The sequence below is a fragment of the Penaeus monodon genome, chromosome 14, assembly GCF_015228065.2.
Source record: "Penaeus monodon isolate SGIC_2016 chromosome 14, NSTDA_Pmon_1, whole genome shotgun sequence".
NCBI lineage: Eukaryota > Metazoa > Arthropoda > Malacostraca > Decapoda > Penaeidae > Penaeus > Penaeus monodon.
This window is the reverse complement of record NC_051399.1, coordinates 6,434,261-6,449,260: the sequence shown is the minus strand read 5'-3', so window position 1 is coordinate 6,449,260 and position 15,000 is coordinate 6,434,261. Positions and strand designations below refer to the sequence as shown.

At 39.2% G+C, this 15,000-nt stretch overlaps 1 protein-coding gene across 1 annotated transcript in view; it reads right to left on the bottom strand.

Moving 5' to 3' along the window:
* Positions 1 to 15,000, bottom strand: part of LOC119580812 (peroxidasin-like) — a 36,447-nt gene that overhangs the window by 12,075 nt on the left and 9,372 nt on the right. Inside the window, exon 4 of the mRNA XM_037928938.1 lies at positions 4,939 to 5,177. Within this exon, the coding sequence (XP_037784866.1) occupies positions 4,939 to 5,177 (239 nt within the window). The remainder of the gene's footprint in view (positions 1 to 4,938; positions 5,178 to 15,000) is intronic.

Here is a 15,000-nt window from a genome sequence, read left to right as displayed (position 1 = left end):
ATGTCAATACTCATTAGGTAATATAATAGCAATAATGTGTGTGAGTAGCACTTGTCACATCACTTGTGTGACAATACCCAGCTTTGTCTTCTCTCGTATTATGACTATTGACCCAGCATTAAAACAAAAGTATAAGAAAGCTAATTGATTGGTGACAATTGATTGGCGAATTTATAGCCTCTCACTTCGTGGTTTACCACACATACCCACAACTAGTTGGAAAATCAGGGGTGACAGCAAGAATTAACACCTATATTTCAAAAAATATCGTTATTTGTGTCAGAATGTTTAGTACGATTTTCTAACGATAGTTTTGTGTGTAGCTGTACATATGTGTATATGTATGTATATATAAATGTATATATATATATATATATATATATATATATATATATATATATATGTTGGTAAACACAAACGCATATACGAAGTATAGTCATGTAACCATAAATATCTGCATGTGTATCTCAGTCTCGGTTCAAGCATTTGCCGATTCCCGCAGCCTCCGGCAGAGGGGTCTTCTCCAGCCCCCAGATTCACTGTACGTTGCTAACCTATGACGCACCATTTACAGTTCTCGCAACTGCGGTCATCGCGACGCTAATCAAATCCAGACATCCATTAGAATATGGGTTTAGGCTCCATGAGAATTGCGGTTAACAAGTGATCATCTAAATGCGCACTTCGGTGTTACTACGGAATCATAATTGGTTTCCTGTACAAGCGCCAGTTGAAGACAATTGCTTTTATTCATCGCCACGAAAGACTAGCGGTTAGGCGGTTACCTAATATTCTCTCCTTCATGACTAACAATAATAAAAATACACGTTATTTTAGCTTCTCGTAATTACAGACTCAAGACACGTGAAGTTTAATTGTGTGAAAATAAAATAAAAGGGATTGAAGTTATGTCTTTCTGAAATAAATCAAGTAGAACACATATTCACTCTATAAGAAACATAACACAAACTATTTTGCACTCTTGAACTCCCTTGAATAATTCTTAGCAAATTATCTCCAGTTGCCTTGTATGGACCAAATTATCTACTTATCTTTTAAACTATCTTTCTCTGTCTCTCTCTTTGTATCTCTATCTGTATGGTAATGGTAATATTAGTTAGTGATGATGATTGATGATGATGACAACAACAATAATAATTGTAATTATAATAATGATAATATATAGTCATCATCATTATAAGAAAATAATAGATATGGAAGATGGCAGGGTAAGAGGGAAAAAATCGTGAAGGAAGAGAAGAAGCTAAAGAAAAAGAAGAAAAAAAGGAAAAGAAGCGAATGCAGAAAAAAAGGAAAAGGCGAAGAAAAAAAAAAAAAGAATGAGAAAGAAGAAATAATAATAATAATAATAATAATGAAAAATAAAAAAAGAAGACTAATAAACAAAAAAGGAAGGGCAAATAAAAAAGTAGAAAAAAATAAAGAATAAGAATAGGAAAAAAATAATGAAAAAAAAAAATATAAAGTGAAGACGAGGAGTAACTGGAAAATGAATACAAACAAAAACAAAAAAATCAATCAACAAAACAATAAAAATATAAGATGAGATGCATAAAAAATCGTACAGACGGGAAGGTGGAAACGGAGAATAAGGAGAAAACGGATGAATAGAAAGAAGGCGAAGAAGAGGAATGATAATAAGAGGAGGAGGAATGATAATAATAAGAGGAGGAATAATAATAATAATAAGAGGAAAAATAATAATAAATAAGAGGAATAATAATAATAATAATAATAAAATGGTGGAGAGGAAATAAATAAACGACGTTTGGAGAACAGAAGATAAGGCAAGGAGGAAAAAACTGAGAGGAAATATATAAACGACGCTTAGAGGAAATGAGGAAAGGAGACAAGGAGAGGAAATATGTAAACCACTCGCGTGACGCAACAAATGAGCGTGGGAACCTTCGAGAAACTCAGGGAGGGGGGGGGGAGCAGGGGTAGGGGTGAGGGGGATAGCAGGGAGGAGGGAAGGAGGGGGTACAGGAGAAGCAGGGGTGAGGGGGGAGCAGGGGGGAGCAGAGGTGAGGGGGGAGCAGAGGTGAGGGTAGCGGAGGAGTGATCAGGGGGGGGGGCGTGGTAGGGGGATGGGGGCGTCAGGGGGCGTGGTCAGGGGGCGGGTTGTGGATGAGTTATTGCTGTCGTTAACGGGCCACGCCTTCCTCAGAGGGGCAATGACATTTTTTATTCCTTCACGAAAAGAGTGTCAGGAGGATCCCCTTAAAATGGGCATTTAAGTGTCTTTGTCACTGCCATTCTTGTAACGGTCGTCACTGTTATCGTCGTTGTTAATGATAGTGATGCTAGTGATAAAGACTTATCTTTTAGTAAAGCTCTTGTTACACAAGCACAGTCACTTTTGGTAATCCAATTAATATTCTAATTTTGTACTTAAATGGGCACCGTAAAACCAACTCTTTATTTTCAGATTATGATTTCGGTTATCTTATTTCATCATTACAGGGAAATATATCATTATCATAATTATTAATGTTTATTACTCTAAACAAAGATCTGATTACGACGCAAAAGATGCTATACCTCAGTCCCTCCTCTCCTCTCCTTTTCCTCTCCCTTCTTTTATCCTGGCGCTTGCCTCATTTTTACAAACTAGTATTTACCAGTTACACATGCTGGTTAGCAAACGTGACTCCAAAACTTTCCTTAAAGTAATTATCAAAGATGTGCACCCTAAGAGTCGGCCATATTGAACACTTCTGCATGGCTGGTAATGAGGTTTTCTCGAGGTACTCATTACGGGCAGGTGACTGTGAACTTGTTATTTCTGTTACACCGAGGCATGTTTGATCGATCTTTTGGAGGGAGAGGGAGAGGGAGGGAGAGGGAGAGGGAGGGAGAGGGAGAGGGAGGGAGAGGGAGAGGGAGGGAGAGGAAGGGAGGGAGGGAGAGGAAGGGAGGGGGGGGGAGGAAGGGAGGGAGAGGAAGAGGGGGAGAGGGAGAGGGGGAGAGGGAGAGGAGAGAGAGAGAGAGAGAGAGAGAGAGAGAGAGAGAGACAGAGAGAGAGAGACAGAGAGAGAGAGACAGAGAGAGAGAGAGAGAGAGAGAGAGAGATACAGACAGACAGACAGACAGTTTTACTGACAGACAGACAGACACACACACACATCGACCTAAACCCCCTCTACCGCACTCAGGGCGTTGCTCCCTATCCTCTCCGCCTATTTTTCTATTTACTGTTAAAGGGAGCTTTCTGGTAGAGCTCAGTTACCGCCGTGCGAGAGGGAGGGATAAGGGTGAGAGAACTGCGCGCGAGAGTGAGCTGTTGATAGGCATAAAGCGTGGTCTGCGGTCTCGCTCAAAACCCCGTGGATTTTGGTCTGACTGATGTGGTGAGATTGAGTGAGATGGTGGGTTTGGTGTGGGCTAGAGGAATCAACACTCACCTTCTCTCTTTCGCTCGCTCTCGCTCTCTCCTCCTCTCTATCGCTCGCTCTCGCTCTCTCCTCCTCTCTATCGCTCGCTCTCGCTCTCTCCTCCTCTCTATCGCTCGCTCTCGCTCTCTCCTCCTCTCTATCGCTCGCTCTCGCTCTCTCTCCTCTCTATCGCTTGCTATCGCTCTCTCCTCCTCTCTATCGCTTGCTATCGCTCTCTCCTCCTCTCTATCGCTTGCTATCGCTCGCTCTCGCTCTCTCTCCTCCTCTCGCTCTCTCTCCTCCCTCCCTCGCTCTCTCTCCTCCTCTCGCTCTCTCTCCTCTCGCTCGCTCGCTCGCTCTCGCTCTCTCTCCTCCTCTCGCTCTCTCTCCTCCTCTCGCTCGCTCGCTCGCTCTCGCTCTTTCTCCCTTCCCTCCCTCTCTTTTTTCCCTTTCCCTCTCTCTCTCTCTCTTCTTCCTCCCTTCCTCTCTCTCTTCTTTCTCCTATCCTCCCTCTCTCTTCATTCTCCTATCCTCCCTCTCTCTTCTTTCTCCTACCCTCTCCTTCTTCCTGTCCTCCTTTCCTCTCTCTCTTTCTCCCTTCCCTTTCCTCTCTCTCTTTCTCCCTTCCCTTTCTCTCCTTTCTCTCCCTTTCCTCTTCTCTCTTCCTCTCTCTCTCTCCCTTCCTCTCTTCTCTTCCCTCTCTCTCTCTCTCTCTCCTTCCTTCTCTCTCCTTCTCTCTCCTCTCTCTCTTCCTTCCTCTCTCTCTCTCTCTCCTCTCTTCTCTCTCTCTCTCTCTCTCCTTCTCCTCTCTCTCTTTCTCCCTTCCCTTCTCTCCTCTCTCTCTTTCCCCCTATCCCTCTCTCTTCTCTCTTCCCTCCTCTTCTCTCCTCTCTCTCTTTCTTCTCCCTTCTCTCTTCTTCTCTTCCTCTTCTCCTTCTCTCTTCCTTTCTCCTCTCTTCTCTCTTCTCCTTTCTCCCTCCTTCCTCTCTCTCCTTCTCCCTTCTCTCTCTCTTCTCCTTCCCTCTCTCCCTTTTCTCCTCTCTCTCTCCTCTCCTTTTCTCCCTCTCTCTCTCTCTCTCCTTTTCTCCCTCTCTCTCTCTCTCTCCTTTTCTCCCTCCCTCCCTCTCTCTCTCTCTCTCTCTCTCTCTCTTTCACCCGCTCCCTTTCTCTCTCTCTTTCACCCGCTCCCTTTCTCTCTCTCTTTCACCCGCTCCCTTTCTCTCTCTCTTTCACCCGCTCCCTTTCTCTCTCTCTTTCACCCGCTCCCTTTCTCTCTCCCTCCCTTCTTCTTTCGGTTTCTCTCCTCCCCATCTGCCTCTCCCAACCTCTCCTTTTTTCCTCCTCCTCGGTCATTCATTTATTCAATCTCTCTTCTCTTCTTTTCGGTCTCCCTCCCCCAGTACAGACCATTATGTATTGCAATGTATATCTATATCTATTTATCTATCTAGCCATTTATCTATCTATCTAGCCATCTATCTTTCTATATATCCAAATCAGTACTCAATGAATCACCGTCGTGCACTATATCGATCAAACTCACCATCCTCATAGGCAGGCACGAGGTACCTCACGAAGGGCGTCATGGCAGAACCCCACTTCGGGTGCCCGAGGTTGTTGCAGGTGCCATCGATGGTTCTGTAGGGGTGCCACGCGGAGCAAGAGGGACCTGACCTTGGCATCTCGCAGCCCACGGGGGTCAGCTTCCGGCAGTTCTCTTTGTCCATGGCCGTGTTCAGTCGTGAGAGGGAAATGGCAGCGTCTTCGGCAGTGATGTTGAACCTGTTGGGATGTTGAAGCGCTGTAGCTTGAGTTGGTAGTGGGATGGGTATGGAATAATGGACTGAAAAAATGGGCTAATTGGGGTGTTGTTACGGGCGACGACGACGCATAAAAGGATCAGCTGAAGTGATGAAGAGATTATGTACAAATGGATAAAGTAGTAGATCGTCTATTCAAGTGGATACATTTATCCACAAACGAATGAACTACAAATACCCCCCCCCCCACACCACCCCTGCTAGGAGTAATGTAATAAATAGAAAAAAAATTGAACAGAGGAACATTGAAAACATTAGCAACCTGCTACGATATAGTCTTTTATGACCTTTGATGTCTTGCATATTCATTTCTTTAAATCATTAACCATTAATATACGCGATAATGTGTCAAGCGTTGGCAATAATTTTCCAACAACAAAATAACTAAACCATAATCATTCTGGCCGTCTATATAATCGTAGAGAACTATGGTCATCGTATATAAAAGTTTCATAAAATCTATAACCCTGTGGTCTCTACTAACAGGGAAAGTGTGGTGTTGGGCGTGAAATGATCCTTGCAATTGTATTTGTTCTTAATCTGACTCATATGAACCATGTTCCGTTTTCACTATTAAGTGATAAAAAACGAAACGATTTTCTTTAATAACTTTATCTATTTTCTCTCTCCCCCCCCCCTCTCTCTTTTTTTTTATACACACACACACACACACAATATATATATATATATATATATATATATATATATATATATATATATATATATATATATATATCATGTAACATTATCTTTCATGAACCGTATTCCTGTTGACAAATGTATAAAAGGTGTGAGTGAGAATGAATATCTTCACAATACAAGAGATGTATTTGACCAGTTTCGATTATATCTTCGTCAGAAATACATAATTCTCATTCATGCCTTTTATACATTATCCTTCATATTTTGCAGTGAGAAAATACACATACTATGAGGTTGTTGCCTTCCCTGGCGTTGAAGATAAATATTTAGTGCATTTGGTTTAATTCCGGCTCAGGCCGGTTTTATACGTGATTACATAAACAGTTACCAGCAAGGTTCAGCTTTTAGTAACTTGCAATTTCTTCCCTACCGTATGACTATGAGGCGAAGACAGTTGCATAAGACACACACACACACACACACACACACACACACACACACACACACACACACACACCTCTCTCTCATACACGCACGCACACACACAGACGTACATACATACACACACAATATACAGTCAAATTCATAAGAATAAAACGTATTGTGTAAATAGTGTCTCGTCATATCCTTTACTTTTATCCGTTTTTTTTTTTAATTTTCTTCCACTGATTAATGTGATGATAATTATGATTATCAAACTGATCTGACATAGCAAATATCATCACGTAACGAGTTATCTACTTGGGGAAAGATGTACAGACTAAAAAAATATATATATATATTACCTCAGTATCCCTATTAATATTCAAGGCCATTAATGCGAAGATTAATCAATTAAGTAGATTTGGTTCTTCATTCATCACATTTATCAAACTGATCACCTAAATAATAAAATAATGTTGCTAGGATTTCAACGCGCTCTCGGAGAGTTATCCCAACGATTAAAGAAAACGGGAGAAAAATAGATAAATAATCATTATACTAACGGTGATGGTGATGATAATGATTATTATGATAATGGTAATGCTAATTCTATAATAATAACAATAACAAGATTAGTAATAATGATGGTAATGTCAATGATGATAATAATAATAATGATTATAACAATTATGATAATAATAGTAACAATGATAATTATAAGAACAGTAATAACAATAAAGATAAGTGATGTCAATAATAGAATATATGCATATCCAACCAGATGATTTCCATGGACAATTCCCGCCAAAAGTCACGCCCAAACTTCCCGCCAAAAGTCACGACCAAACTTCCCGCCAAAAGTCACGCCCAAACTTCCCGCCAAAAGTCACGCCCAAACTTCCCGCCAAAAGTCACGACCAAACTTCCCGCCAAAAGTGATGACCAATAAACATAAGTGATCTTGCTTATGACCTCATTAACCGCACTATCATGGTCTTCCTATTTTTGTCGAAAGTCAGAACTATTTCCCCAAAAAGTCCCATCACAACTTTTAAAATTAATATCTCTGTCTGTTGTCTAAGTGTTTTTTTTTCTTTCAACTCCATATTGGCTTCCAAATATCCAAGTCTTTATTTCAATGTACACGTGCGTTTTTGTGCATGTGTGGCTGTGCGTGCGTGTATGTGCGTGCATGTGTGGTTGTGCGTGCGTGTATGTGCGTGCATGTGTGGTTGTGCGTGCGTGTATGTGCGTGCATGTGTGGTTGTGCGTGCGTGTATGTGCGTGCATGTGTGGTTGTGCGTGCCTGTATGTGCGTGCATGTGTGGTTGTGCGTGCCTGTGTGGTTGTGCGTGCGTGTAAGTGCGTGCATGTGTGATTGTGCGTGCGTGTAAGTGCGTGCATGTGTGGTTGTGCGTGCGTGTAAGTGCGTGCATGTGTGGTTGTACGTACGTGTAAGTGCGTGCATGTGTGGCTGTGCGTGCCTGTATGTGCGTGCATGTGTGGTTGTGCGTGCCTGTATGTGCGTGCATGTGTATGCAATGCGAAAAAGACCTTTCAACCTAACACCCAGACAGTCAGATATGTTCTGACTGTCTGGGACGCCTTTTAACGCAGTCGGAACACCTGGTGAAGATAACGGATACAGAGGTGATGTGCAGTGTGGTTGAGGATAACAAGGCAAGTAAAATGTAGAAATCACCAAAGACCAGACAGAGAGCAGTGTTGCGGAATCGGATACACGAAAAGCAATTCTGTAGAGCGTGGGTTACCAGTTATATCACAGGAAGAGGAAACGTGTATTCCTGGAAAAGAACTTCGATTTTTTAAAAAATCAAACATGTATTCTTGGGAAGGAACTTCACGAGAGATTTTTAAACATTTATTTTTATTTATTTATTTATTTATTTATCTAGTTTTTATATCAAGCCGTGACAGTTGACGAAATAAAATACAAATGATTTGTAAAGATCTCTCCGTGTTCGATTTCATTGCAAATTCTTTCAAGCTGATGCGATATGAATATAGGGAATCTTAAAACGAAGGTATGGATAAAATAGGACATAAAGAGAGAGAGAGAAAAGAAAGAAAGAAAGAAGAAAAGAAAGAAAGGAAGAGTGAGAGAGAGACAGAGAGCATCAACAGAAAGAAAGAAAGAGAGAAAACAAGAAAGAGGAAAAAAACAGAGAGAAAACGAGAAAGAGAAACAGAACACAGAGAAAGAGGAATAGAAAGAAACGGACAGAAAAAGAGTGTGCAGAAAGAACGAGTGTGTCGAAGAGACTAGAAGAAAACGGAGAGAGCGAAAAAAAGCTGAAGACTAGGAAAAAAAGAAGAAAAAACAAAGAAGAAAAAGAAGTAACCTCCCATCTTTCCTTTCCCGTCCTCACTGGCACCATATCCTTGAAAACGACGCCGTTCGTCAAACCTACCCGATTATTCCCAAACCTAATGAAAACCCAGCCACGATTTCTACGTAATAACACATCCACGCTTATAACCATCATCTATCTATGTAACAAGTTATACATTGCCTAAAAAAATGGATGAGTCTGTCATTACTCATGCGATTATTTAAATCAACTTCACGGTCTCTCTCGGTGATTCGAATCCCTGTGTTGAAGGTTTTCCTCCTCCGTCGCCGTCGCCGTCAACCGCGTTCATTTACGTAATGTCATTTGCTGGCTCAGTGTTCTTCATGCTTCTTTGCTTTCACTCACGTAATGTCATTTGCTTGGCTTAGTGTTCTTCATGGTTCTTTGCTTATGTTCTTCTTGTGATATTTGCTTGTTTTTTTCTGTGTCCTTTTCCTTGTGGTGCTTCGATTGTTTTTTTCGTGTTCTAAGTGTGTTCTTGAGTTTTGTTCTTCTTGTGTTCTTATGTTGTGTTCTACTTAAGTTCTTATTGTGTCTCGTGTTTTGTTCTAATTGCGTTCTTATTGTGCTCTTCTTGTGTCCTTTCCTTGTTCTAATTGTGTTCATTGCTGTGTTATCCTTGTGTTCTTGCGTTGTTCTTGTTCTTCGTTTATCAACTAAGAGCTGATGCTGATGGTACTCCTTATATATCATAAATTATATTTCTCATAACTCTACTTCAGGCATTTGTGATAATAAAACAATGATGATAGTAATAATAGTGATGATGATGATGATAATAATATTAATTATGATGATGATAATAAAATAATGATAACAACAATGATGATAATAAAAAAGATGATATTGATAAAAACAATATATATATATATATATATATATATATATATATATATATATATATATATATATATATATATTTCTAAAAGCAACAACTGCGATTTTCTCCAAAACTTATATTAGAGATGTCTCCATTATAGATACCATCCTTGTACAGTCTCCTTTGTTAGTGAACTAAGACAGGATCCCATGTACTAGTAAAATTAAATAGATAGATAAGTAAATAAAATAAATTTTATCTAGTTATCTTCCGAGACATTTCGCATCATGTATGAAATGAAATGGAAAAAAAAAAATCCTTTGGCGTGCGTCAGGGAAATGATGTAAGCAAAAAGGGGGAAAATGGGGAAAGAAAATTCCTATTTTAGGTAAACACCAACAGATGTGCCATGTGCTGGACGAACAAGGTAATCAAAAGAGAGAAAAAGAGAAGCAAAACAGCAACAAACTAAGGACACACACGGAGTAAATTGCCGGAACAATTTATGTCTGATCCTCAATTTATGAATGATTGAATTATTACGTTTATTGCGCATCTCGCTGCTCGCTATTTTCAGCGCCATTATCCACTTTAATTTGTAGGGTTTACGCACAGGTGGCGCTGATGAGAGAGGAGCTGAAATTATCTTAGAATTATTGGCAGTATCCTTAGTAATTGTAACGCAGCAATAAAATTACTTTACGATCGAACCTGCTGGGTTAAAATTGATCAAATAATCAGTCTCGATAAAAAAAGACGAACACGGATAGTCCCCTAGAATAGCGGACAGAAAAAACGCCATGGAAAGTGTTCACTACAAAACTGAAATAGTGATAGAGCAAGACAACCTTAGCTACTACAACCGCAACTAAAAGGCCCACAACAAAAAAAATAGAAAAAACATCAACCCAACAATTCAGATAAACCTGAGATTCTGCATTTCCCCGACACCCAAGCTCCGCGTACGCGTCAAAGGATAAGCTCAGAAAGGGAGTCGGCAACCTTAGGCCTCTGAGCAATGATTAACTCGACCTAACGGCGGTCTAGCGGCTTTAACCGGATATCGAAGCTGACAGCGGGTAAAAGGCGAATGCTGAACTGTAATTTGCGGGTCAAGGGGGCGGCATGAGACCCTGCCGTGTGGGTGGGGGGAGTAGGGTTAAGAGAGGCGGTGGGAAGCAAGGGATTTAATAGGCTCATCGTATAGGTAAGGAAGGGGGGGAAGGGGAAGGGGGGAAGGGGAAGGGGGGGAGGGGGAAGGGGAAGGGGGAGGGTTAAAAAGGTGTTTTCAAGACATTTGAAATGACGTTGTAAGAATGTTTGAGGAGGCGAGGAGTTGTGTTTTTTTCAACTACGAGGGAAGAAGAGCACATGTTATTACGGTGGTGACAAGGGATGACTTGTGCTTCGCTGTGGAAAAAATAACGTAGGGTGAACATAGCGTCTTTGTAATATGTTATCGTTGCCACAGCGGTTTCCTCACGTGAACTACAAACTACGTCCATCATCGCCGTTTGGGAACTATTCCGGTTCAGAAGTCGACCGGACAAACCGTTGCTTTAATAACAAAATTTATATGCCTTTGTTTGTCTGTCTGTCTCGGTCTCACGCTTGCTCTCTCTCTCATCATTAGGGAAATAATCTGAGTTTCAATGAATAAAGTTTGGAATGATGCATATCAAGTAGTACGCGTTCTTTATTTTTTATTTAAAAAAATAATATTATTATATATATATATATATATATAGACATATATATACATATATATAGACATATATATACATATACATATACATATATATACTTATATAATATATATATGTCTATATATGTCTATATATGTCTATATATATGTCTATATATGTCTATATATATGTCTTATATATATATATATATATATATATATATATATATATATATATATATATATATATATATATATATATATATATGTATGTGTGTGTGTGTAATACAGTATTTCTACTCAAGAGAAACCATATTTGGATAAAGAAAAGTATAAACAAAAGCCCCCCCCCCCCCGCAGTTTAGCGGACTCTCACCACAGCCAGCGGCGCATCCTGAGCAAACCCCGGCTGATGAATCGCATTTTGCAGCGGAATAAAATTGCCCGTTCTGGTCCATGGACGAAATGTCAACGAACATCTTGCGCGCTCAGCATGTCCAATTGGGAGCCTTATTTACGAACAATGAAGGGAACTGGTTTACTGGTACGATCTCCGGTATGAGTGAGGTACAGTCGGCAGACTAAATAAATATATCAAGTGTGGATCCGTACAAGAAAAAAAAAGAAAGAAATGAAGAGAGAGAGAAAAAATACGAATCCATGTGTGTGTGAGACTGTGTTGCTTATTGTATACTCACACACATATACAAACACACACACACACACACACACACACACACACACACACACACAAACACATGTAAATGTATATTATATATATATATATATATATATATATATATATATATATATATACATACATACATACATACATACATACATAACACAACACACACACACACACACACACATACACACTATATTATATTATATTAGACACACACACACACACACACACACACACACACTGTTATATATATATATATATGTATATATATATATATATATATATATATATATATATATATATGTATATATATATATATATATATATATATATGATATATATATGTATATATATATATATATTATATATATATATGTGTATATATATATATATATATATATATATATATATATATATATATATATATATATATATATATCAATCTACATCGACAAATAAAACGTTTTCTAATTCACGTTCATCACAATACATTTTACACGCTACACTTGCTACGTTTACTATCTCACAAAAACTAGAGTTTTCGATTGATTTCAATAAGATACTTGTAATAAAAAACACAAGACTGAAATACTGAAAAAAAGTTCACTACGATCTGATGCGCATAATAATTCATGAATATATTGTTAAATTTCCATTGCCTTTAACCATATTAATAAATCAAAATTAATTCAATATATGCTTTACCGTTATTTGCTTTACATTCTTCTGAAAACACAGTAACTACTTAATTATACATCTAATCATCTACGAATTCTCCACACAGATGCGTCGATAGATTTTGTTTTCGACATAAGGAGACGAATTCTACGGACTGACAGCGCTGTTCAGTGAACTATTTCTATCACAGAGGCGGCTAAGTGTTACTCAACATCTGCCTATCTTATTACATACACACATCGATCATTCCTTGGATTAGCGAAGGAAATGCTGTTTGCGGTTTTCCTGCCGAAGTGGAAGAGGCAATTTCAGTTATCAGTGTATCGTTTTGTTATTATGTTTTTAATGTCAGATTATGATGGAGTTTGAGATTCGGTTTTATATCATTTTCTCTGATTTTTCATGAAACAGTGATACTTTAGTGGAAAAACTCCACGAGGAACAATGATTTTTTTCTCCAGTTTATCGCCATGAAATACAACCTGGAGGATTGGCGAAAACACACTCACAGATGCTTGAAATTAAGAACGGCGCTCTATAATCCAATATAAATCCAATATAATTTATAAACTGTTTGCAAATAGAATAAATAAACGTGAATGAGTAAATGCCGGTATAAGAGCAAGTGTATAGTATGAGTAGATTTATATAGAACAGATTGATTGCTGTAAAAATAAATGTAAATGTATGAAGAGAAACGATGAATCTGAGGAAGAATCAGGTTTCAGAACAGTTCAATAATTCTATCGCATGCATGAAGTAACGTAATCAAGGACAGAAACGTAGGAGTATAAGACGGACCGTACCGAATTAAGGACAATTTTTAACAATATGAAGGAGCTTTAATAGAGATGGGTTTCGATTGAGAAGGTTACGAAAATATTATAAATGATCTATGCAATCGTATATCATAAGGATATTTTGAAAGAGCTGAATGAAAATCAAAGGTTATAGTAACTCCACGACCACGGGGACGAAAAATAACCACAATAAAGGGAAGAAAAAATGAAGACCCAAAACGGCAATAGCACTGTAATAACAATAATAAAACGATCTCATAGCACTAGATATGATATACAGTTCTCCCTGCTCGAGATCACTCTAGTGCAGTATGAACCTTCAAGGACATGATGATCAGGGTCCAGGGTAGTGAGTCAGAGCGAACCCATACGTCTGCATGCGAGAGACGGGTCCATGGCGACGAACCCCGTGCATTCAGCGAGCAATCTGTGGTTTCTTGTGCCGTCCTATTAGTTCAGTAAGTTTAAAAAGCGTGTTTCGAAGTCTAATAATGCATTAGGACTGGATGTGGCTTCTCTACAGGCATGGTATTCTGAAACTATATTTAGCTCCGCGGTTCCCAGCTGCACCGGGCGAGTGACAGCGCGGACGTCTTGATGACATGTGTTTTTTTTCTCTCTCTTTATTCTCTTTGTAAGGACACACACACACAAAAAGGCGATACGGTCAAGAGATCCTGTAACAGACCCCCCCCCCCCCCCACATGACCTCCGTATGATTGGAGGGAAGGACTTCTGTACTGAGGTTAACGAACCTGTTCAGATGTTCAGCGTTCTTATCAAGTCTAATCACTGAACATTATCCTCTTCCTCCGGGTGAAGTGAAGTCAAAACAGAGTATCATTTTTAATTAGCTATTATTAAAAGTATCTTCGATCTTTCCTCATAGTAAACTCAACCATCGTATAATCCTCTGTGGCATCACTTGGAAAGCATTCCATTCTGTACCCATAAGATTGTTTACTTCGCTAGCAGATAAACTATGACAACGACACACACGCGACGATATTACAAGCACTTTTTAAAAACAATCCTGATTGATATCCTATAACCACTTTTTTCGCAGACGTGAACCCTACGAAATCCTTCTCCGTAGGATGACATACCTTGTTTTTAGTTTCCGGTCATTATCCAATATCTTGCGACACTGCTACTGTAGGTCTTTGCCATGTATATTCTCTTATTTGATTCTGATATCCATGGAGAGCTAAATAAACAATAGGGCAATATACTGTACACTATATAATACACAAGCGTTGGAATACCTCCTAATACACAGAAACATGTATAATGATTCTGTATATGAATATATATGTGTATATATGTATTTATTTGTATATATATGTATTTCTATATATATATATATATATATATATATATATATATATATATATATATATATATATATATATATGTATACTTATATGTATGCACACACACATATGTACGTACATATGAAAGAGAAAGAGAAAACGGCGGTCCCCTCTCCGTCGCTTCTGCAGCGAGGGACCGGCGCCGCTTCCCTTCTCACGAATCGCCAAGGCAAAGGAAGGATCAGCCCGCCGGAGAGTCCGCGGGTTTCCTCGTCGTCAGCGAATCACCGGCGCCGCGGACAGACTTCATTCATCTCCGGCCTTAATTGGGGAGGGAAGTCGCTAAAACGAACGCCCGCTGA